Source organism: Hippocampus comes, unplaced genomic scaffold (assembly GCF_001891065.2).
Source record: "Hippocampus comes isolate QL1 unplaced genomic scaffold, H_comes_QL1_v1.1 scaffold112, whole genome shotgun sequence".
NCBI classification, from domain to species: Eukaryota; Metazoa; Chordata; class Actinopteri; order Syngnathiformes; family Syngnathidae; genus Hippocampus; species Hippocampus comes.
Window position 1 is genome coordinate 1144292 of NW_017805841.1, and position 23598 is coordinate 1167889.

General features: G+C 40.2%; 2 protein-coding genes across 4 annotated transcripts; one reads left to right on the top strand and one right to left on the bottom strand.

Annotated features, from left to right (window-relative positions):
• Positions 1-3568: 3568 nt before the first annotated feature.
• On the bottom strand, positions 3569-14852 carry ferry3 (FERRY endosomal RAB5 effector complex subunit 3). Its single transcript, XM_019888306.1, has 14 exons — positions 14767-14852; positions 13975-14163; positions 13088-13233; positions 12163-12344; positions 10467-10566; positions 10236-10360; positions 9874-9980; positions 8800-8997; positions 8329-8457; positions 7810-7878; positions 7528-7730; positions 6477-6534; positions 5815-5882; positions 3569-4664 (listed from the first exon to the last, which is right to left on the bottom strand). The coding sequence occupies exons 2-14, from the start codon at positions 14153-14155 to the stop codon at positions 4572-4574; spliced, it is 1659 nt and encodes a 552-aa protein (XP_019743865.1). The 5' UTR covers positions 14156-14163; positions 14767-14852; the 3' UTR covers positions 3569-4571.
• e2f4 (E2F transcription factor 4) lies at positions 13840-22359 on the top strand. Of its 3 annotated transcripts, XM_019888309.1 has the most exons (13): positions 13840-13912; positions 13989-14061; positions 16408-16661; positions 17461-17570; positions 18463-18624; positions 18891-18934; positions 19039-19112; positions 19190-19357; positions 19510-19588; positions 19996-20142; positions 20797-20844; positions 20931-20975; positions 21835-22359. In XM_019888309.1, the coding sequence occupies exons 3-13, from the start codon at positions 16497-16499 to the stop codon at positions 21948-21950; spliced, it is 1158 nt and encodes a 385-aa protein (XP_019743868.1). In that variant the 5' UTR covers positions 13840-13912; positions 13989-14061; positions 16408-16496; the 3' UTR covers positions 21951-22359. The 3 variants fall into 3 exon arrangements, with proteins under 3 accessions (XP_019743868.1, XP_019743867.1, XP_019743869.1); XM_019888308.1 differs by lacking the exons at positions 13840-13912; positions 13989-14061 and having other exon boundaries at positions 16194-16661; XM_019888310.1 differs by lacking the exons at positions 13840-13912; positions 13989-14061 and having other exon boundaries at positions 16197-16661; positions 19039-19103.
• Positions 22360-23598: the final 1239 nt, after the last annotated feature.

The following is a 23598-nucleotide window of genomic DNA, read 5'->3' on the forward strand; positions in this document are numbered from 1 at the left end:
CTTCCGCTCTTTGCTTTCAAAATAAATCAAAGTCAATGAGCTGGAAAGTCACGAAAACGAAAACGCTTTCATTTTCCCCAGCACTTTATCTGATTATATTACAGGTAATCCAACATGACATCATGCCGAGATTATGGTATCAGTACGATTATAATGTGATTCTCTAGCAAGGATACTTGAAGTTTACATCTCGAAAATAACGTATGGCTTTGTGACGTGGAGGAACCGACCAGAATTTAGGCCTAAACTACAGTACCTTGGGCTGTGTGAGTATTTTTTTCCCAAGGTATCTGTACTGTACTTTACTCGAAAGCATTATTTCTCTCACGACATTTTAATTGTACTCCCTACGTTTGAAAACAACATTCTACTCGTCACTCTTTTTTCACTTTCGAACGATGCCTATGTGACATAAAAAAGATGTACAACAAAGTCAATTGAGGTTGATTGATTCATCTTTCATTGATTGATTAATGGATTCACTGAAGTCAGGGACAAAAGCAACACAGAGGATCCGAATCAGGGAGCAGTGGCAATCACGCAACAGATTCAGAGAAACAAAATAATCCAAACCATTGTCTTATTAAAGGTCCCATCCCACATTAAAACAAATCTTTGATGTCCTTTTTGGGGGGGGTTTCATGATAATTTAGTTTGAAATGAGGAGGGTGATTTTTAAACGATTTTTATTGGTCAGAAATGGCTGTGAGTTTGAACAAGCCGTTTTCTCATTAAATATTAATAAATATTCAATATGTAAACAATTGTTGCTCCAGTGGGTCGTGGTTCTCCTTAATTTTATATTGAAACCATTAAGAGCCGTGAGTGATGCAATAAATAAAACGATAGGCATTACTGACATTTATTGCAACTGTCCCAAGAACTAAATGCGTCGCAAAGCCAAATAATTAAATGCCCAGTGGTGGCAATGAACACAAAATTCAGCAAAACATCACACTTGCCAGCAAGCATATGGTAGCATTTTTAAATATTATTTTGACAAGTCCAAATCCTCTGATTTCAGCCACTCTAATGTGAATACTTCCCGATTTAGTCCTTCGTCTCCAAAAAAACAGACAAATAGTTTGTGCCGATCATTAGTTTGGACTTGGGAAATCTGTTCAACGTTTTTGCTTATCTCCTGACATGTTTTGAATCAAACACAACACCAGTCATTCCCAAAATTAAGAGTGTCTAACTCAGATTTGAAATCTCATCCGAAACTCCTGTGAAGTTCAACTAAACCTCAACAAGTGATACTAGGGCCAATAATTCCCCATTCCCGGCCCCCAAACAGATGTTCTAACCACAATACGAGTTCAGCAAAGGGCACAGGCTCAGAAAGTTGGGAGACATATGCCCCGCCAACTGCACCCCTGGTCTGCCTTTCACCTGACATCAACTGGCTCCAGCTACCCCATGACCCTGAACAGGATAATCTTATGAAAACTGGGTCGATAGAAAATGGATGTAATCAGAAAAAAAAAATGGATGAAACTCTTCCAGTGAAACCTCTTTTAAACTGAAACTATATACTTTGATCCCAGTTTGATTGTTGATTAAAAATCTATTCTGGTGTTGTATGAAGGTAAAATCCCAATAATCCTGCTGTCCAAATACTTACGGATTTTTTTGTTACTATATTTGTTGACTACAGCTATGAATAGGGTCTCAAAGTACCATGAGGATACCTCAATCACTAAATGAACATCCAACATACATCGACCTCGTGACCATCCAGGCAGAAGCTCTAGAATTGTAGTATATGTACCCTCGTAGTTTTGCTCTCGGTAAAGTTATTTTAAAATATGGTTTAAGGTTTTTGCCTTATTTGAAATATTGATTCAATATTTTTTTTAAAAACGTTTTGGAATTTGTCTCATTTTCAGTGCTATACAACTTTAAAAAGTTGATGAACTTTGACTAAAAATAATTAATGCATTCCCTCTTTCGCTCAAGTCAGCAATCCCTGCCGTTGGATTTTATTTTTCTGTTGATGGGGGGGGGCATTTTTTTAAAGATCATTCTCTGCCGATCTAAATACAATTTTATGTAATGGTACAGGGTGGGTTCTAATTGTGGCCTAGCTACCGATGAACATTTATATTAACATTTCAGATTTACTATAGTTAAATATATGGACAGGTTGCAGTCATCTTTGCCTGGGTCCAATTTCTTTCCGTAAGTGACTGTGATTTCCAGTGTAACCTAATATTTAAGAGAGAGAGAGCGAGCGAGCGAGAGAGAGAGATGATGACGACGATGATGATGATCTTACTCTCCATGAAGAACAACTTCACTCTAATCCTGGGTTTACTAAAGGGGAATAAAGACTTGTTTCAAAGGGGTTTATATCAATTGCATCATGGTTATTTTTGATTGTCAACACATAATCTTCTGTAGCTGCTTTAATTACATAGGTTTCTGTTTGTGGAAAATAAACATTTCAGTCCTCGTTTTTCGTGCACATAAACAGCATTGAAAGAAGAGGGAGACGTGGACAAGTCAAGTGTATAGAACAGACTCTCGATGCTCTGTTTAAGGAAACCCAACACTGCAGACCACTGAGACCAATTCTAAGAATGCAGAACTCTCTGCAAAACATACAATTTAATCGGTTTTCAACATGGCAGCGTGATAAACTGTACACACTTGTAACGTGAGGTGAGGACATTTCCTCCGCACATCCTGCCGAGCGTGGTAATCATGAACGATGTGATGCAGCGTTTGCTTGAATTGTCTTCCGGTGACGATAAATTATCTTAATCGACGCACCCAACATACTGATCGCCAACGTTTTGCCCGACTGAATACGTTTTAGTCAAACTCAAAGGGTTCATAAACCCATTTAAAAATGCATGAAGGAAATTTCAATGATTGATATGGATTAATACGACTGGAGAGGTGACGTGCCTTTGGCTAACTCATCAACATCGATTGACACGCTGAGCATGACAACAATAAATCATAATCATCTACAAGGTGAAACTGTAATAGGGTTAGCTTGAGAAATTTAGAAGAGTTTAGTCTTTAAGTATGTTATTATTTTGTGAAAAGCATATGTACAGGAAAGTATTACATAATACAACAGGTATTTTAACATATAGAAACAATAACACTGGCATCTGTTTGAATGCCACTCCAGTATAAGAAAAAACGAATGCAGTACTGGAAACCTTTTTAACTTACTATTTGTATTCAAAAAGAGTGCCATCTGCTGTCATGGAAGTGGAGAGGAGGGACCAAACACACTTAAGCAGAGTGAAACTCACTGAAGCTCACTGCAATGCAGCATGAAAGAGCTGCATACTGCTCATCTTTGCACCAGTGCAAATGATCTTTTGGGAATTCAAAGAGTTGGCGTCACTTGTCTCTGCAGGAAACCTTCCTCGGGATGTGAATGAAACAAACCACAACACCATGAGATCTGTTTGATTTGACAAATCCAACTGGCAGACTTGTGTGGTCATTCCAAGGTGAGAAGAGACACAATACACCATGTAAACATGTAAAACTCTGCTCCTGAGTGTGCATATGCAACCTTAACTCTTAATGATGTCGCATGAAACCACGGCCATCAGAAAACCTTTACCAGTGCAGTACACTTAAATGGCAAATAAGTGCATAACAGAGGTTGACTGCTGCACAATGAAACCAAAAAAACTATTGTCGGCTCTTATGAGACCTGGCAGCCTTGCAAATATATTGGACAGTGTCAACAAGTTTAAAAAGAAATGTCACTGCTGTTCATCAAACAACATTAAAACAAGAAATTGTGTAGTAACAATGTGATGATGCAGAAGGAGGTTAAATCCTGCGAGTCTCTTCATCTGAAGACTAAACTTCAGTTTGGCGGCGTACATTCCTTTCTTCTTCTCTAGGCGACAACTTATTGTCGCTTTAGTCATATTGTAGCAGCCAGGACACCATCAGTTGTTTGTTTAGTATCATTGAGTAGCGGTTTTAACCTATTTACAAGTACATACATGCATAACAGCTGCCTTCAGCAAGCCTTCCTCTACTCATAGCAAATATCAGTGTTTGAGTTGATTAGATTTTTTTTTTTTTTTTTTTAATGGCTCATGCAACGCTATTTACAGTGCCTACCAGCAAGGTGAAACAATAATACTTCACATGTCATTCGATGCAGCATTCTGCAGCGGCTCCAACAAAAGGTGTAAGCTCCAGATAGCAGCTCTGAAGACATGACATGAGCACCCGGTTTGTTGCTGATGTCATAAAAGTCTGTCAGCGGCACTGCACCCTGGAGGGTTGAAATGATAATTGCAGCAGCTGCTTTGCGAGCTGCGGGACCCAGTCGTCTTTCACTAAGATATGCAGCTTTAAAGAGAATACAAATAAACAGGGCTTAATAAACTGCTAAAGGATCCTCGCCTCTCTGTAAGCGCTTTAAGGTCGCCATGTGGAGAGAAAAGGGCTTTCTCAAGTTCACACACCCCCTTCCCCACAGAATTTAAGAATAAAAAAAATAAAAAAAGAAAATAAACAGTAACTTCAAAAAGGCTAAGGAGATGATCCCTGGTGCTGAGGGTGTCGTGCATCTGTTCCCATCAGGGCTTTGACGTGAGCGTTAAAGTGGAGGAGACACGGAAGATCTGAGGCAGCATGTTGCTTAACTGGAAGAACATTTCCTCTGAAATACTCTGTCAACATAAAGACATACACAGCCAATGAGAAATGAGGGACGGGTATTCCGTAGTAGCGCGAAAAAGATGGAAAATTAGCCATGAGACAAAATGCATCATGTGCACTGAGGTGATAGGAAGTGTGCGAAGTATTTTTTTTGTTGGGGGGGGGGGGGGGGGAATGTTCAGAACTGGAAGGCACCCGTCAAACGAGAATGTTAAGTATTGATCGGTACACATATCAACACACAACTCCCAGCATATATTTAGTCTCTTTGAAGGCACAACGTTGTTTCGCGGGGGCTATTTCCAATCCTGTCTGAGCATGGAGCTGACAGGAAGCTGATTTAGTCGGAGCTTTTGATGCCGCTGGTTTTATAGTCTTACGGTGTCAACACGGCTCCATGCTATAGGCTCAGCTGTCTCTCAAACCACACAGCCCATAGGTATAAACATTCTGCAAAGCCGAAAATAAAATGTCATGTGTCACAAGGCGGCCACGTCCAGATGAATTTTTGAGAATGTGAAGCCACATCATGCCGAAGCATCTGAACCTTGTGGCGACATTCTTCAGTTGTTAAGACATAACAACGGGGTGCGGATTTCAAGGTAAATTTATGTCAATCATGACAGCTGCATGTAAATCCCGATGCTTATCACGCATGTATGTGGATGAGTGTCTAAGCTTACATTTAGCACACAGAGTAAACACGGGTCAAGGCAAAGTAAGGCTCTCTCATCTATGATTTATGGCGAGCATTTTAAACACTCAAAAGTTAGGTGCTGCAAAGCCAGGTGTGCCTGTTGTGATCTCGTGTACACCTTCAGTATACACTTTGGTTGAACTAACAGAGAGCGAGAGCTTTTCTGGCAGCCAATAATTAAAAGCCAGCCTGTATTTTCACTTGGGTCGTGTTATTTCAAGTCATCTGATTATTCCTGTGTTTACACCACTCAACCTTGATTTTGGGACCTGTCAGTCATTATAACCAAACATCTTCAGCAAGACAGTATTAGAAGACTGGGAGACAAAATGCTGGCACGGGCGTTTTCTGTGAAAGCTGGCAATAGCCATGTTGACTCTAATGATGTGATCAGATGCTTTCACATTGAGTGCAGAGAACAAGGCTGCACAACTGTGGAATAAGACAATGTACACGCATCTCACCCTTGGCACCAGGAACTGTACCGTGCGTGATACACCTCCATCCCATGAGGCCATCTCCATCATGAAACCTGCCAATAAAATTACAATGAGAAGGTGCCCGACCCACAAAAAGAAGAATCTGTTTTGCTTTTCCACTGACAAAACCGGGTAATATGAGGTACTATTTTCCTGTCATCATGCTCAGTTATTGGTGGTGTCAATTCACTGTCATTGGTCTCCATGAGCTGTCAAGTGCTGGGTCAACAACATGAGTTGAGGTACCGGTAATTTTTGAGGATAAACTAGTAGAAGTGACAGCAATAACCATACAAGGTAACACTGGTTTATCCTGTTGCTGTAGTGGTTTGCTCATCTTAAATGCAAGGTCCCATTTTCTCGCTACCCTTGTCCTGCTCTTGAATAAAAATTGTCTCCTTACCAGGGCCAAGAGCCACAATGCAAGAAGTAAATACAAATCATTCTCCTCCATTGTTGTTTTCGATTGCCTGTCTGGTTCTCAATGATGCACCGGATTGTAGAGTGGAAAAGCGACATTCTCTATGTTTCAGGACACGGCTCCCACAAAAGTATGATCAATGTGAAACAAAAAACAATGAATACGTACATGTAATGACTCATCTGTGTTGATGTTACAGATGCAATCAGATTTTTAAGAACTGTACCTTTCACACACTTGAAGACCAGCTCTGCTCTCTTCAAACACCATGGAATGGTCATTTCCTGTCGGCAGAGAGCAAGACAAACAATTGCTTGAGAAAAATGAGAAAGTATGAGCGAAACCTAAAAGCTGCGTGTCTGTTTGTGACACTTCCTCAAACTGACTCAATGGTTACGGCAAGAAAGATACTTTTGTTGCGTTTTCAGCATAGTTTGAGCCCACACCGTGATGAATAAAAATAAATGAAACACAACAACAATATCTATCCGATGTACACTTGCTGAAATACAGATAAGCTATTTATTGGGGAAAATTAAAGTGTTACCAACCCCATTACCCAATAAACCCTTCCAGCCATTCTGGAGGCTATCGCAGCTGACTTTGGATAAGAGCTAAGGTACAACCTGGACTGGTTACCAGCCAATCACAGGGGCCACATAGACAAGGCAAGCAAGCAGAATGCAAATATTGTAGCACATTGATGTTGTTTTGTTTATAAAGGTAGCTCACTAAAAAAACACTCTTCAAAAGTAGCAGGGTCGTTTTCCACTCGTCTACATTTCTCTGTTATGTGTTATTTTTCCTCAAGTGTGGTCAAAGTTAAAACCAAAACAGAAAAGGTGAGGCACTTTAGTGTCAAAATATTTGTTACACTCTGGAATTGAAACGCACCACTTCAGTTAAAGTCAACAAACAAGAGAAGGCCTGTACCATCTGCAGCAATCGTTGCTGAACTGCACTAATTTGATGTGGAACCAGAAGCCATCAATTATAACTCCACTGGTTTGTGGGACTTTACGTTGTTATAAGGACTTAGTTATGACAAACAAAAAAAAAAAATTGGAATCAAAATGAAGTTGGAGAAATTATACAGGGCATGTTGAGGCATGACATCACATCAGCCAGAGGCTAGTTAAAACTTTGCTTTTTAACATGATTTCATAATTGCTATGTTTTATTTTGTACTATACAGGTTGGCAGAAGCCATTAATAGTCAGTTACGGTAATCATATACTGTTATGTCTTCAGGTTTCAGTCCATGCAACTGCATTTACCTCCGACATGTCATGCACCAGCAGTAGCGGGACGGTGATGGTGGTTACATCATGTGTGCAGCAGACCTTCAGAATGTTCCTCAGGCCCATGATGGCCGGGTCCCTGGCCGTGATGTTCCCTGAGCGCACGTTGTCGTCCACACACAGGTGGAAGACGACATGAACGTCGGACAGGTTGGAGTGCCGCGAGACATAGAATTCACCTTGGCAAAGAAGAGACATATGAAATCTGTACATTTGATTGGAAATTTACATTGCTGTATAATGTCAAATAACCTTCACCTGGCAAGATATTCGATGGATTTCTTTCAACGTTTTTACTTTTATCATCACTTCCATTCCTGGGGAGCTCTGCAAGACATAGATTTCAACAATCAGGATGTTGAAAAGACAGGTTGTTATTAAAACTATGAATGGTCTCTCAGGATGACTGACACAATTTGAAAGAGTTGGCAATGGATCGCTGATGTCAAACAATAAGCTTGTCATGTAATTTCCATTGGCTAAATGTAACCTTCCATGTAACTTCAGTTGGAAGTAATGTAGCATTCAACGCCAAAGTGGCACTACGGTGTCCTCGATATTCTCACTTGTTGGGATGTACCTGCGCTTATTGTTGAGATTACTTCATAAGGCCAGATGAAGTTATTGTCAGTCAAGAATTTAAATAATGTCTTGCTTTGTAGATCCATCAATTTTCGCAAACAAATTCTTTGCACGAGTCATTCGCCAAGCATACTAAATTCATCTGGTGGATTACACGTGTACTGGCTTCACAAAAAGAGCAGTGAAAGGTCTCACCGGGTTGATCTTTTTGCTTGCTACTCCGCTGGGCTCTGGCATAGAGCACCACCTGCTGCACCTCTTCCAGCTGCTCCTCCAGGCTGAGAAAGTGGAAGTCCGTGCACTCCTTGGCCACCGTTGCAAAATCTAGGTCAATAATCATTACATGATGCCTAAATGATACTTTTGCTTTAAAAAAATTATACCAGGATTATTTCTGAAATGGTTTCCATAAACGCATGCCCACACGACTCAATCGTCTTAAATTTAAAGAGAGGAGCCTTTTAATGTGTTATTGAAAGGCAAACGAGTTGGACTATTATTTTTGGCTAAATACAGCACAAGCAGCTTGAGAGTTGAGTTCTTGAGCTGAAAAAATTACTGAACTAGAGAGGGTCGAATAAATAATGCACCAACATGAAGGAGAGCTGAAATACGGTACACAACAGACTGTATATCAGAGGTAACTAATGACTAGTGTAATCTAACCTCTCTTGATGCCACTGTAGGAGTTGACCCTGTTGTCGACCAACAGTACCAGACCACAGAGTGAAGACGAATAGAGCGAAAGTGCCGTTTGGAGGCGTCGCAGCTTTGCTCCGCTGCTGCCATGACGTCGGTGCTTACAAAAGTCCAACACATCTGCCCGAACCAGTCGCAGGTTATGCATCGTCTTCAGTTGTGCTCCTAATGAAAACAATTCCAGCAAATAGGGTACAAAATATCTTGAAAGTCTAGCTCAATGAAATTCAAGAGTTTACATATTTAAACATTGCATGTTTATTCTGGAAAAGATTCCAAAAGTGTTGAATAAACGCACCGCCTGTGACAGGGCAGACGTCAAGTTGCTAGTTCAGCACTTGCCAAACATGCTGTAGCATGTCTCTGGTAAGATTATTCAGTGTGGAAGTGATTCTCTGCCTAAGGTTATCAATGTTAGCAGGCCGAGGAGGCACATAGACCAGTTCAAAGAAAACATTAAGTAGAAAATTTGGATCTGTTTCCAAACGTTCAGTAAATACAAAAAAAAAACCAAAACGTTTATTTCAACAAGAGTTGCCGAAATGATTAGCCTGCGAAATGATGTCATTTTTGGGGGGACACCCTTTATTCTGTGATACATTTCATGTTCAATTTGCTAATGTTCTTACACCGCCAACCTTCTCCTTTAGCGTTCAGTGACACAGGTGCCATGTCTGGTTTGATGCTTTTGGTTATGACATCCATCATGACATATCAGTGGTGCAGGTCAGAGTGAAAGGTAACAGCCATCGAGTGGCAACACCACATCATAGAAGTTAGATATCTGACGACTGTTCAACTGCCCTTGAACAAGGCACCGGTTCAAGAATTGCGACACTAATTGCGCACCTCATTTACTCTGACATCGCTTCTTCCATGCCTGGATGTGTGAAATCTCATTCTCAGCGTAGTTTGCAAAACAGTTTTGCAAAAAAAAAATTCCCCCTGGGGGATTATAATGAGTATGACACATTAAAATTTAAATCTATACAAAATTCCAATTAAAATCCTGTTGATGTTTTCTCAAAGTCAAGCGCTTACCGAGATGAATAGTGAAGCTTTCTTCCATTTGAGGCTGCTCCTCAAACATCCGGTCTCCAGAATCTGAAGGTTCTGACAGCTGGCTAGACTGTACCTTAATCTCCTCACTGGATGGTAACCATACAAATTAACGACAATAGTATTTATAAAAGATGAGGAGGTATATAGTTTATAGACACATACACAGTAATATGTACCGGTATATATGGTATTTTTTTTTTTTTTTTTATTGTAAATTGCATCAGCCCAGGAATTTTGTCAGCTCAGTTTAGAAATGGGAACATGACGCGCAAGTGCAAATACATGCAGTCTATTATGTCTAAGAAATTTGTCCTATTGTACGCAAATACATACAAACATACTTAATTTGGCTGCTGTTGTTGGATTTCTGCAGGTCCTGGTGTAGTTTAATGACCCACTCTTGATATTCTTGCTTTTGAATACATGTCACTTGCTCCAGTTCAGTGACCCACTTGTTCTCCAGGACCTGTTGAGACAGCAACTGAGGAATTAAAAAGGCTTGGGCTAATATTGCATGATTACAAAATTACTATTAGTACTATGTATGCTCCTGTATAGTGTTTTTTTGTTACCTGCTGTGCATCAAAGTGTTGGGACGCTACTGCATTCACATCATGGTCACTTAGTGTATTCCCCAACTCATGCATCACTTTATCCATTTCTGCAGCTTGTCTGGGGGGAATGAAAGCATTTGACTAAATGATGAGAGTACATGGAAAACATTACCTGCTGCTCTCTCTTTTTTGAGATGGAGACCATAATTATGTATTCATTAAACTCAATAGCAGCCCTGGAACTTCAGTATTGAGTGTATGCAGATGGAAAGGCTGCCTATGTGGCCGGCCCCAGAGCATAAAAAAACAAACAAAACACAAAGCTGGCTCATTTGTATGTGACCTTATCCAGAAAAACATTGCATTTTAATGGGAAGATCAATGGTGCCCTATACAGGTGTAACAAATACCGATTTCAACCAGAAAATTGTTTTTTGATTTGCAAGTGTATCGAATCGAAAAGAATCGCTCCATTTTGAAGAATATTGAGATCAATATTGAATCATCTTTTATTAAAGGGAGACATCTATGAAGGAAATGGCACATTTACAGTACTGGCAGGTTCATTCTAATGTATGTAAAATGACAACAAAAAAGTAATTGCATCATCCCCAACTCGAACTGAGCCGTACCATATCGAATCGTAATCCACTGAGTCGAACCGAATCGTTAAACTTTCTAATCGAATCGTCCATGAATCATTTTGCACCACATGTATCGAAAACCGCATTGAATCGTCTTGTGTGGAGTTGCACACCCCAAGTGGCAGAATGACGGCCTCACAGTTCTTAAGTTCTGGGTCAAAATTTCTTCTCTTCGGCCTTCCTGTCTGGGAATGGTTGTTTGTCTCTATGTACCCAGCGAGTGACTGTTGAACAGTCCAGGGCGTACCATGCCTCTTGCCCAAATTCAGCTGAGATAAGCCCCAGTTCACCCACGACACTAATGAAGATAAGCACTATTTCAAAAACAATAAACATAAAATCAGATGGGTGGATGTGCAATTTTTGAAAATTCTCACTTTAATCCAAACAAAAAAAAGCTTTTACCTAGTAAATAGATGTTTTGTGTGTGTGGTCCCCCCCCCCCCACTGTATTCAAGTGACTGATTTGTTCAATGGTCTACTGTTGTAATAATGTTCCAATCAACAGGTTAAAAAGCAAAAAATGTTGACTGCGCCCATCCACAGTGGCCAACTTCACATCATTCGCAAGTGGAGGTGATCTTGCAGTTCCTTAACGGTACTTTGCGTGCAGCGATCTCCTGCACCTACGTGCCATTTAGACCGTGTGGCTCTCAATGTGCTGAATTTAAAGGGAATGATGGGAGCTGCTTTGATTGGCCGGGGGTTGGCTGAGTTCCCTCCCACAAGGGTGCAGAACAGCTCAAACGCCCTCTTCAACATGCACTAGTCCAGCAAAACACCACAAGAAAATTTCACCCATTGCAGCGGGCACCAAAAAATAGAGCCTTTTGTGTTTAAATGACAAAATACTATTCTGCGTCGGCAACTGATGTAAAAGTAAAATAGGTCAACCTTTATGTGTTTCATCTAAAAAATGTTTAGTGTTTAATACAAGTGTTAACAGTCTTAAGGAATTTGTATAATGTTTTTAGCTTTTCAAAAAACATGCAACTAAATGTAGCAAATTTCATTTTTAAATGTACAGTCCACGGGGCGGAGTGGGGCACTCCATCCTCTTAAACACTGACCTCTCTTGTATCTTCTTGAGCTCCATATCTCTCTCGCTGATAAGCTCGGAGATACGGACAAAGTAATTGTGCTCCAGGTTGAGAAGCGTATCCGAGGCAGGCGAATGGATCAACTCGTGGTAAACATCCGCAAAGTCCTCATCCCAGCTGGGCTCCTCGGGTCGAGCATGCTCTAGCGTGGTCTAAAATGGTTACAGCAAAAGGAAAACAAAGGCATTTTTATTGTTCTTCTTGGGAATAAATATGTCATTAAACTGGATGAGGGTGAGCTGTTTCTGCAGTACCAACTTTGAAATGACGGACAAAAATAAAGGAAAGCATGAAAAGTGTTTGGCTTTACCTAATGATCTACTAAGAAAACCCAAGCAACGGAAATACCGCATCCATGAATAGAAAAGAATCAGAAGTCCTCTATTTTTACTTGCTCAGGAATCACGATGGCCACTGGAAGGCCTCCATGGTTATTTTTGAATGACTGCCGTAAAAGCTAGTCTTAAATGTTTAAGTGCAGGAGGCAAGAAGCCTGAAAGTTCAAGTTGAGGCAGCCTGACAAGGTGTCAAAACTATTTATACCCCTGAACATTTTTTTGTAATATATGCTATGAAACAATGTGCTAATTCTAAATACTGACATGTCGCTGAGAATAGACACACTAAAGCGTAATCAAGCAGGGAGACACAAAATGCAACAAAGAGGCCTCATCAATAATTAGTTTGCTAAAGCGCTTTACAACACTGCATCTGTTCCCATGATTTTAATGATGTGCGAGTTGACAAAACCCTCTGACTACAGGTTCATGAAGGGGCAGAAATCAGACAAGGCAGTGGCACAACACCCTTATATCCCACCTTCATTGGAATTGGGTTTGTATTTGACATCCAGGTGGTTTAGGCTGAACGTATATGGTGTGATCTGTGTCCTCACCTCTACATAGGCACTGGTCCACGCATTGGCAAGCTGATTCACATCTACATGTCCCATTGTGAGTCTTTGCAGGGCCAGTTCTGCCTCTCTGTCGTAGTCCAAAATGGTCTCTTTCTCAATGAAGTTGGACAGTGACACTTTCAGTTCTACCAAAGAAGCATTTGAAGCATTGAGTACTAAAACAAATCATGTCAAATTGTGTTTTGTAAAACGTTGACAAGTTGTAAGCTTGTCAATACTCTAGCAACACCCATCCATGCGTTTTCTATCGTGCTTGCCCTCATTCAGGTCGATTCATGACTGACATCAAATAGTAGCATGTGTTATCAGTTACCAATTTCTGTTACGGACATTAACGTCAGGTTAAAGACAGATTATATCGGTGTTGCCTGTTTGGTTGCTTTCAGCATGGAAGAAAGCAAATCCTTAAATTATTCTTGCTTGGTTGCTTTCAGCATGGAAGAAACCAAATCCTTAAATTATTCTTGCTCAGGCTTTTACATGTAACAATGAACATGGTAAAAGTGCTAATGTATTTGTTCAGTGCAATTTATCAATATCAATTGCACTGGGGTGATTGAACAAGAACCATTTTCTATACACCTTATTCTATTGTGTTCAGGGTGGTGGGAACACGGAATTATCCCACCTGCTTTTGTGTAAAAATCAGACTATTAATCAGACTGGTCGCCAGGAAATCACAGGGCACATATCCAGTCAGACAACCGTTCAGGTACATAACGTCACTGGCCTGAACCGACTCTGCCAGCACTGAAGCAAGCCGTGGGGTGGACAGTACCCATACATCATAGATAACTTGAGCAGGTGGCTATAAAAACAAATGTGGACTCTACCAATGCTGCACAACTGGTTTCTAGCTAACTTACCGTTTTCTACATAGCATGGTATTTTATGGAGCAGCATCAGACGTCCATGAAGGTCGCTGATGTTCTCCTGAACAGGAAACAGCAAAGGTACCTTGAGAACGCAGTTGTGTTTCCCTGCCTTGAATTCAAACACAAACTCCTTCTCAGTCGTGTTACTTGCTTTGCCCTTGATTTTCTTCATGATCTCAACTGAAAACAAAAAATGGACAGCAGCACATGAATGTAATGAATGTGGTGTCAATTCGAATCTAGTAGCGTTGATAATGGATTGTTGTTTTTAGCTTGCAATTACGCTCAATATGACGTATACAATGTGGGCTCCTGTATCATCATTCATTTCACACACACAATATTAGCTTATCGAAAGAAAGGCAAAGACGTGCTAAATAATATCATAAACAGCATTAACTTGATCCTAAATAGCCATTGACTTCTCCATAAATAATCTGTCAAGAGTGACCATTGCAACACATCAACACAACAACACGATGAATAAAAATATAATGGCATTTGTTAATACCGGTTTTAATTAAATTTGTGTTTTGCATTTGTTCTGCATGGAGTTCGATTTCAGTGATGCGATCTGTCCTGTTTGTTCATACAAGAAGCTCCACGTTAGCTATTAATTTAGCTCTTTTTTGATACAGTACAACGAATGGCGAAAGAAAAGCGATTAGCTTTCACATTGCCAGTTGGCATACGCATCAACGTTGTTTTTTTTGTTTTGTTTTGTTTTTACTTGTTTTCTTTTTTTCTGTGAACATACAAAACAATAAGACCGCATATATTTACCCGTGTAAATTTTGCTTCCTGGTGAGCCAGTCAGCTGACAGCTTCGAGACGAGCGTCAAGCAGGAAACGCACTTTCGTCATTTAGTGAAGCTTGTGTTTTACATTTCGACTGCCTATTTGACAAGTAATGTGTGTTTTATTTATTACTTGTATCTATTCGGGTGCATTATATTCTGATACATGGTTTAATTAAATACATGATTTTCTTTTAAATAAAATGACCCTGGACTTTAATTTCGACGGGCACGACTGCCCTCTAGTGGCCATAAATGCCTTTTTTTTTAAACGTCGAATACAAACTGACATCTATCATTTTATTCCAGTGTCTCCAGTGAATCATGTACATTTCTATTCAATTTAGTTTTTGCAGATCGCGTTGTAATGCAACCGTAGTTCATCCTCCTCTCCTACAAACTGAAAACCTGTGCTAGACTGTGCAGGACTGTATTTATGACCATGACAATGTGCCAAAGGGAACTAAAACAATTTTTTATTCTGTGGCTTTTGACTCAACATGAGCCTTGATTTTTTAGTTTTACTGTTTTTGTGCTTTCTACTGTATTCGTTATTAATTTTTTGTTTTATTGTTTGTTGCATGAATTATTTTTGCTCCCTGTGCAGCACTTTATAAACAGCGGTGGTTGTTTTAAAGTACTCTATAAATACAGGTCAGTTGAGCTGAGTTGAGTAGAGTAGAGCAGAGTAGTATCGGCCAACCACGGGGGTGCTGCGGGGTAAATTATACAACTGCACTTGATTTGTCCTAAAGCTGCCATATATTAATTACAAATATACCTTGTACATCTATCATGCAAGCGACTTATTGTGACAGACAGAACAATTACATGCTATTCCACTGGACTGAAGAACGTACAAAAAACTGTATCCACCCACCTGTTGCCATTCATGCAACAGAATAATTGCTTATAAATATGTACATCGCCTTTCTGCTCAGTTAAACAGGTCCAGATTTAAACTTTTATGTAAATTGAACCTAGGCCATCAGTTTTTTCTGTTTTCATATTTGTTGTGACATTTTTGTTTGAAGATAGTTCGAATGCAATAAAGTCCAAACACTGGAGGAGTACAACATACATGTACAGTAATTAAGTTTCAGTCATCTCCATTATGTTGCGGTTTTCTTAAAAACTGAAAGAATAATGAAAAATAAAAACATATGACATATAAATTAAAATAATAAAAAAATCTAGATTCAATGCATCCGGCGCCGGCGCAGAAGTGTTTTCTTCAAGTTTGGGCCAGTTAAGGTCCATCTACAAATAGCGCTGTACATATCGTTTTTAAATTGATCTTTTAACCAAAAAAACCGAAGCATCAAAAAATGTTAGTATTCTACTGAAATTCTTAAACTATAAATTCATTTTTATTTTGCTTATGTTACCGCTATTATGCTTTTGTGCGCGTTTAAAATAATTCGACATTTATACACGCTCCCTCTACTGGTTGAACAGTCCCGTCATACATCGCGTGGCCAACGGCTCTCCCAACCGAAAGCTCGTTCAATGAATTGCCGTCCTCAATTTACACTGGTAGATTTCCTGAAATCTTTTGAAGAAAGCCCGGCCAGGAAAGAACTGTGAAACACTCCTATGCCGCGGGCACCACTGTCCTTCAGTGTAGTTGACTAGGTTGGCGGAGCGTGCGTTCCTGGGCTCGCTTCTGAGGTTTTGGTCGGGGAGGCTGGGGGACTTCGGCGCTGGTCCCGAGAGATGATGGAGCTAGAGATGGCCAGTAGCCGGGTTGAACTGGGAGCTGTGGGGGACCCGCTGCAGCCACAGACACCGAGCAGGCATGAAAAGAGTCTGGGACTACTCACCGCTAAGTTTGTAACTTTGCTGCAGGAGGCCAAGGACGGGGTGCTGGATCTGAAAGCTGTGAGCATGCAAAGCAGTCTTTGTTGTTAGCTAGCACATGTCATCTGGAGCTGCTTGATGTCGTTAGGTTTCATGCTCTTTTTGCTAGCCTGTCTGTTAGCATAGCCTAGCTTTCTGACAGTCTTGATTTGAATCCCCGATAGCTGCATCGGAAGTGGAAACATCCGGGTTACTTTTCAACGCAAACGCCAATGTGTTTACTTTTCCGAAAGCACCCCAATTCAAAGTTTGGGAGTATTACCTTTTCAACTTTTCCAGGCTGCCCCCTGCAGATTTCTAAGTGCACTAAGTGGGTCAGCCTTTGTCGCTGTTTTCTGAGCTAGTGTATCTTTACACATGGACAATGCAGCATGATCGATTCATAAAACGACATTCGTATTCAATTCAAGTGATTTTGGTTTTGTCTCAAAAATGCATAGACTTTTTACTATAACCTTGTATCCCTACGAGTTAAATTTGACTCGAGTAACATTACGTGCTTAATCAGTTACAAGATATTATCCACTTCCTCTAGTTTTTCAGTCAAACCACACAAAAATGCTGGTTGAGCAGTATGAGCATGCACCTGCAGCCAGGAGAGCAAGTATCGACTTATCAGCACACATGCCTGTACACACTGTGGTTATCGTGGTTTTATTTTGCACTAAACTTGGCACAACACTTTGGTTCAGAAGGAAGTTGATCAACATCAGTTCTTCGTGTTGGTTTGAACAGTATGCCAGCTCTCGGGTATTAATTATTTTAAATTTCACACAGTTTTTAAATACACTTTCTTTTTATGTGCCGTTCTGTGAGTCAGGCAGCGGACACATTGGCAGTACGGCAGAAGCGGCGGATCTATGACATCACTAATGTGTTGGAGGGAATTGGCCTGATAGAGAAAAAGTCAAAGAACAGTATCCAATGGAAGTAAGTCCACTCACTCTTTAGCTGTACCCTCCAAGGTTTGCTGTTTTAAAAGATAACTGATGCCCACTCAGATTACATCTTTCTGTGCATCCTTATGTATGTGTGAACCACAAAGGGTGAAGAATTACAGGCTCAGCACACACGAACTTGTCCCATTCTGTTTCAAATCACACAATTTTGGAGGAGGGACGCGGTACTGTCTCATGCAAATGATACTGAATATTGCATTTATTATCATGTGGAAGCCATTATAAATAAAGATGTATTGCGTATAATGATGCAAATGGCTATTCAGTCTTACCAATTTAGCAGCTATTTGGCCACTTCCTAGTGTGATGATAAGCAACATATAGTGATTTAAAACAACTCAAAGCAAGTGCCCATACCAATTTGATTGCCTTTTCACGATTGAATGCAACAGTTCATCAACAACCTCTTGAATTCCAATAAACACCTGTATGAATCAAATTTTGATGTCAAAATGTGGCGAAACCAACATCTCACTCGCATATACATTTTTTTTAATAAGCAGATATCCAAATATTTATTTGGATTTTAATTTCACACTTGATGGATGGGCAGGCACCCCAGAGACACAACTGTTTTTATTTAAACAATTAAGTAGTTAGCTCGGTAGGTTAGTTAGGTAGTTGAAATTCTCACAGCAGCAACATTGACACTTGCATACGTGAATAAAGAAAAAAAGTAAAAAGCAGCATTGAGGAGGAATGAGTATAAATTTGATTCAAATCCAAGCAACATGAAGGGGCCCAAAAAAAGTAAAGTAAGTAATCATAAATAAAAGAATAAATACTTAAAAATAAACATCTTTAAGATTGAGTGACAAATGTGCTTGTCTGTTTTTGATCATTTATTTGTGTTTGTGTTTCAGGGGTGTTGGCCCAGGTTGTAATACAAGAGAGATAGCGGACAAGCTGATTGACCTGAAGGCAGAACTTGATGATCTGGCCGTCAGAGAACATGAGCTGGACCAGCAGAGAGTCTGGGTGCAGCAGAGCATCAAAAATGTCACAGACGACTCCAACAACAGTCCATATCCTTTTTTAGTTACTATTAATCTGTAAAAAAAAAAAAAAAAATGTGTTGCAACTTGTACACACACTCTCAGGTTTACAGCAAGTGGTACGGCTCAGCTCGCCGTGGCATGGTTTGCAGCACTAAACACAGGTCTGACTTGTTTCCAATGGGTTGGTGAGGATTCATCCTGAACTATTCCGCTTTTTGGAAAATGGCTTTCTGAAGAATATCGGACTCGGACAATGTTTGTTTCTGACCAATTGGCCCTTAACGCATTTATACTATGGCATATGTGAAACATGAGGACCTCTGTGGAGCTTTCAAAGGTGAGTCCTCTGTGAAACTCAGTCTCATTTATTCTGTTCTGTCACCTCAGCCTTATGATTTCAAATGTTTCATGAGCCATCGCCGATGATGTGTCCTTCCGCAGGTGATACGCTTCTAGCGATACGTGCCCCCATTGGCACTCAGCTAGAGGTGCCCAGACCAGAATCTGTAAGTACTGTGCGTATCACATTTTCAGATGGCCACCTTCTGCTGTTGTGTATTTTTTTTTTCTGACCGCGCATGTGTAAATACAGGTTTTGAATGGACAAAAGAAATATCAGATCCGTTTGAAAAGTTCTTCTGGCCCCATTGAGGTTTTACTAGTCAACAAGGACCCGTCCAGTGCCTCTCCAGTTGTTTTGCCTGTCCCTCCTCCCGATGACGTACTTCAGAGCCTCCCAGCGCCGTCGCCCTCCTCCCAGGTCCAGATGTCAGCTTTACTATTAGTCTCATTTGGTTTGGTCCATTAACTGTGGAGAAAAGCATACAAAAACTCTCTCGTGTTTTTAATCGAATGCAAATCATATGCCTCGACGTGACTTCCTTTTTCACCCTTCTCAATTGCTCCGCCTAGGCTCCAAAAGCAGCTCCAGAACCTGTGAAAAGTGGTTGTTCCACAACATCATCCGTTAGCCAGCCAACCTCAGTTACAGGTCTGGAACAAAGTCACTAATTTGTCTAATGTATTTTTTTAATACATGAGATTCTGTCAACTGATGATTTATTTGTTGGGTGTGTGGATCATATTGTTTGTATCACATCCATACTATGTGCGAGTAACTGTACCGTACTTGTTACAGAGGCCAAAGAGTCTATTTCTATTCAATTTTGATCCATTTATGATATTTTCCCCATATATTGAGTGACATTTCACAGTTTAAGATACCAGTTCTAATACTGTATTTATTATACATCTACAGTTGCATAAACAAGTGAAGGATGCCCAAACGACTGGAACTTTGTGGTCACTTGCGGCCAGTACATTTTATTGAGAGTGGTGCACAGAGCCACTATTATCGGTTATTTGCCACGTCATCTTACATGACCCGCTCTGTTTCAGAAGTCACGAGCACCACGCCGCTCAAGCCAACCACAGATGCTCCCACTGCCGTTCCTCAGCAACTTCAATCCTCTGCCTCCTTGGATGGATCTACATCATCATCTGCGTCTGCAGTGTTTGAACCAATGAAGTCAGACCCATCTGAACGTGAGCACGCCTATCTAGTCACGTCGTAGTCAGCAGAGTTACGATGCGCAACTGAAATACAACAAGTCAGTGTGAACTATAAACTGCCAATTCAGTTAAAAAAGGAGAAAATCGGTGGATACTTAAAATACTTTTTTTTTTAAATGCGCAAAAAGCACATTGCAGCATCTTTGGACTTGTTTTAATCATATTCCAGGGACATAGGATCACTTTCAGTTAGTACAGTAGTCAATTTTCTTCCGAAACATGAAGCTTAAGTTGAAAAGCCAAGACAGTTTTCGGAATGACAGTGACCTCACGCAAGCATCCAAATCAATGAAAGGTTTTATTGGCCTGGTCATAACCCAGAAGACGTGAATTTGGGTTGATCTGAAGAGGGCTGAGCACAGATGCTCTCATAATCTCGCACATCCAAAGTGCTTCTGAAGAGTTGGCAAGTATTGCCAAGCCAAGATCAATTTGAGGTTACTCAGGCTTAAGAAGATTCTACTTTCTTGTTCACTGTTTCTTGAAAACAGTGTCGTGTGTGGACAGTATGTATCATGCATATACTCAGTGTTACATTCAATTCCTTCGTGTCGAGAATAACAATGTCCATTTTACTTGTGTGCTATGTAGACAAAATTGTTGCTTTATTTGTGTTGATTTCTACAGTGCTGGACTTTCCCAAAGAGCTTTCGGAAATGTTTGATCCGACAAAAGGTGAAATAAATGACTGACAAATTGTTGTAATGCGAAGGGAGCCTTTAGGAAAAAATGCACTTACATACGGTATCTTTATTTTGCAGAGATCATGAGCGGAGATTTGTTGGAGGACCTGATGTCATCAGAAGGTGTGAAACATAAATTTATTTCTCTCTCTCTCTCTCTCTCTCTCTCTCTCTCTCTCTCTCTCTCTCTCTCTCTCTCTCTCTATCTCTCTTTTTGCCATAATGTGTTGGTCAAACTACAATTGTCTGAAGCGGGATACACACACTGATACCATTTTATTTTAATTTTCAGTATTTTTGGGGGTTTATGTGAGACGTCACATATTTTGAGGGGGGGGGTGTCATGTGTTGTTACTGCTCTTACATCGCTGTCAACTTGAGACACATCACATGACATCTCCAACTACATTTGTGATTCTCCTCATAAGATAGATGTCCGTACTACGCTCAAATACAAAGAAGAGGAAGGGCAGGAGAATTAGTAGTAGAAGAAACTAGGCTAACTGTTGTTTATCTGGTATCTACATTGTGGTTGAGATGAAATGACTTTGGAACCACGGTATATGAATACGACTAGACTCACAACCATTTGCTCACGACTTGTGGCCTATAACAGCACAAGCGTCTGATCGCTTCGTGATTGCCTAGCATTCTGTTTCATGTCACAATCACAGAGTCCATGGTTCACTGGACTAGATGTTGGCCACACATCGAATGATCATGAATATTGAACACAGTTCAACATTGACGGACGGCCCCGACCTTTTTATGAACAGAGGAAAAATCACTCTTATAATAACTCGCCCCACAGGATAATCCAACAGAATATCTGATAATATGGTTGATGCTAACTTTTGTTCGAAATGCTGCACATTGGCCCGATTTATTGGTGTTACCACGTTGAAGTCAATTTTTTTAATTATTATTATTATTTGCTTGTATGGCTTGGCCTTATACATTTCTCTTCCTGATCTGCTTTTAGTGTTCTCGCCCCTCCTGCGTCTGTCGCCCCCACCTAGTGACCACGACTACATATACAACCTGGACGAGACGGAAGGCCTGTGTGACCTCTTTGATGTTCCCATTTTAAACCTCTGACCCAAAGACAACCATCACAGAGGGGAACCCCTCGAGGTTAATGCCGCCCTAACTCCCTTCGTTGACTGTGAAGGTGAGCATGAAACAATACAAACTGGATCAGTGTTGACAGACTCCTTTTGAGCGGGGAGCTCAACCTGACCTCAGTCGCGCCACTTCAGCCACGGGATGGAAACCACCGGCGAGATCCCAAATTTTTATTTTCAGCTTTTCCAAGAATCATAACACAACAGAAAAAAATATATATATTTTTGGATTGTTGTTTATATGTATGTAAATGTTACATCTATGTATGTTCTTGCAAATGAATGTGTGAAGGCTTTTGCCTATGTGCATATTATGTGGGATTTGTACAAGTCCGGTGTCTTCAGGAAAGAAAAAAAAAACATCTTCCTATCAGGTCCAGTCATGACAACGTAACGGAGCGCAGCCTTTATCAACCACCAGCTGCTCACACATGGCTTGCATCAGTCCAAACACAGCTGGTTATATATGCACTATCTTTGTGTACATAAAGTATATATTTTGTCTTAGCAGCCCATTGTCGAACCATCTACATTTGTAGTGCAGGCATAGAAATAGTTAGCAAATACACACATCAAACTCAACGTAAACATCTTAAGTCATACAAATATATAAAAACATTGAGTAGTGTTTTTTTTCCCTCTCAGTGTTTCCCTAGTCTCGAAAGCAGGACAGTGCAAAAAGTGCAAAAATCTCTAAAGAAGTGCAAAGGACCAAAAATAATCATAAGTGAAATGTTGAAGTTTGACAAATTTTATTCTTTGAACATTTGTTTTTCCATTTTGATAGTTGAACATTGCAGTGTGTTTTTAAAGAATTGGGATGTTGTTGGTTTTTTTTTTTTTTTTTTTTTTGTCTTAAACTATCCAGCTCAAGTTAACGTACTTGAACTTGATGTGCTTTATTTTCATAGTCCTTTGAGGCCTTGAAAGTTTTAATGCTACAGTCAAACCACGGTTTTCGTCCATAATACGTTCCAGAAGGCTGTTCGAAAACCGAAATTGTTCGTAAACTGAAACCACGCTCTTTTTAAAAAAAAAGAATGTTTATCGAACACGTCTGCTCACAATGGAAAGCGACACGAGGAAGCGTCATTTCCTCGTGTAAGGAAAGCGAGAGGAGTCAAGTGGTGCATTCAAGTGCGCTCAGTTTGTTCAAGAACCGAAATTTGTTCGTCATCCGAGGCATAAAAAACTTGAAATTTTTGGTCGAAAACCGAATTGGTCGAGAACCGAGACGTTCGACAACCGAGGTTTGACTGTATTTATATGAACCATAAGATATTTAGCAAATACCAACGTACTCCCCTCTGCTGAACAAAAAAAATGTGATTTGCCTTGCAGCTTTGTCCAGTAATTGCCATGTATTTTGTTCAGTTGGATGTAAAAATCATGAATTTATAAAAAAAAAAAAAGGCGGTGAGATACATCTTTCCGTTCATTTATGCTCAGCATACAGTGGATACATATTTGTTTTTGAGTCTTTCTGAAATGCTCCCTTTGGCTTTTTTCACCTTTGTATACATACATAGAAGAAGTCAATTGTTACTGTTTAACACAAATTTCATCATTCTACAAGTGTTCTGTAAAATCCCTTGTGTATTTTTTATTTCCCCAGACACACT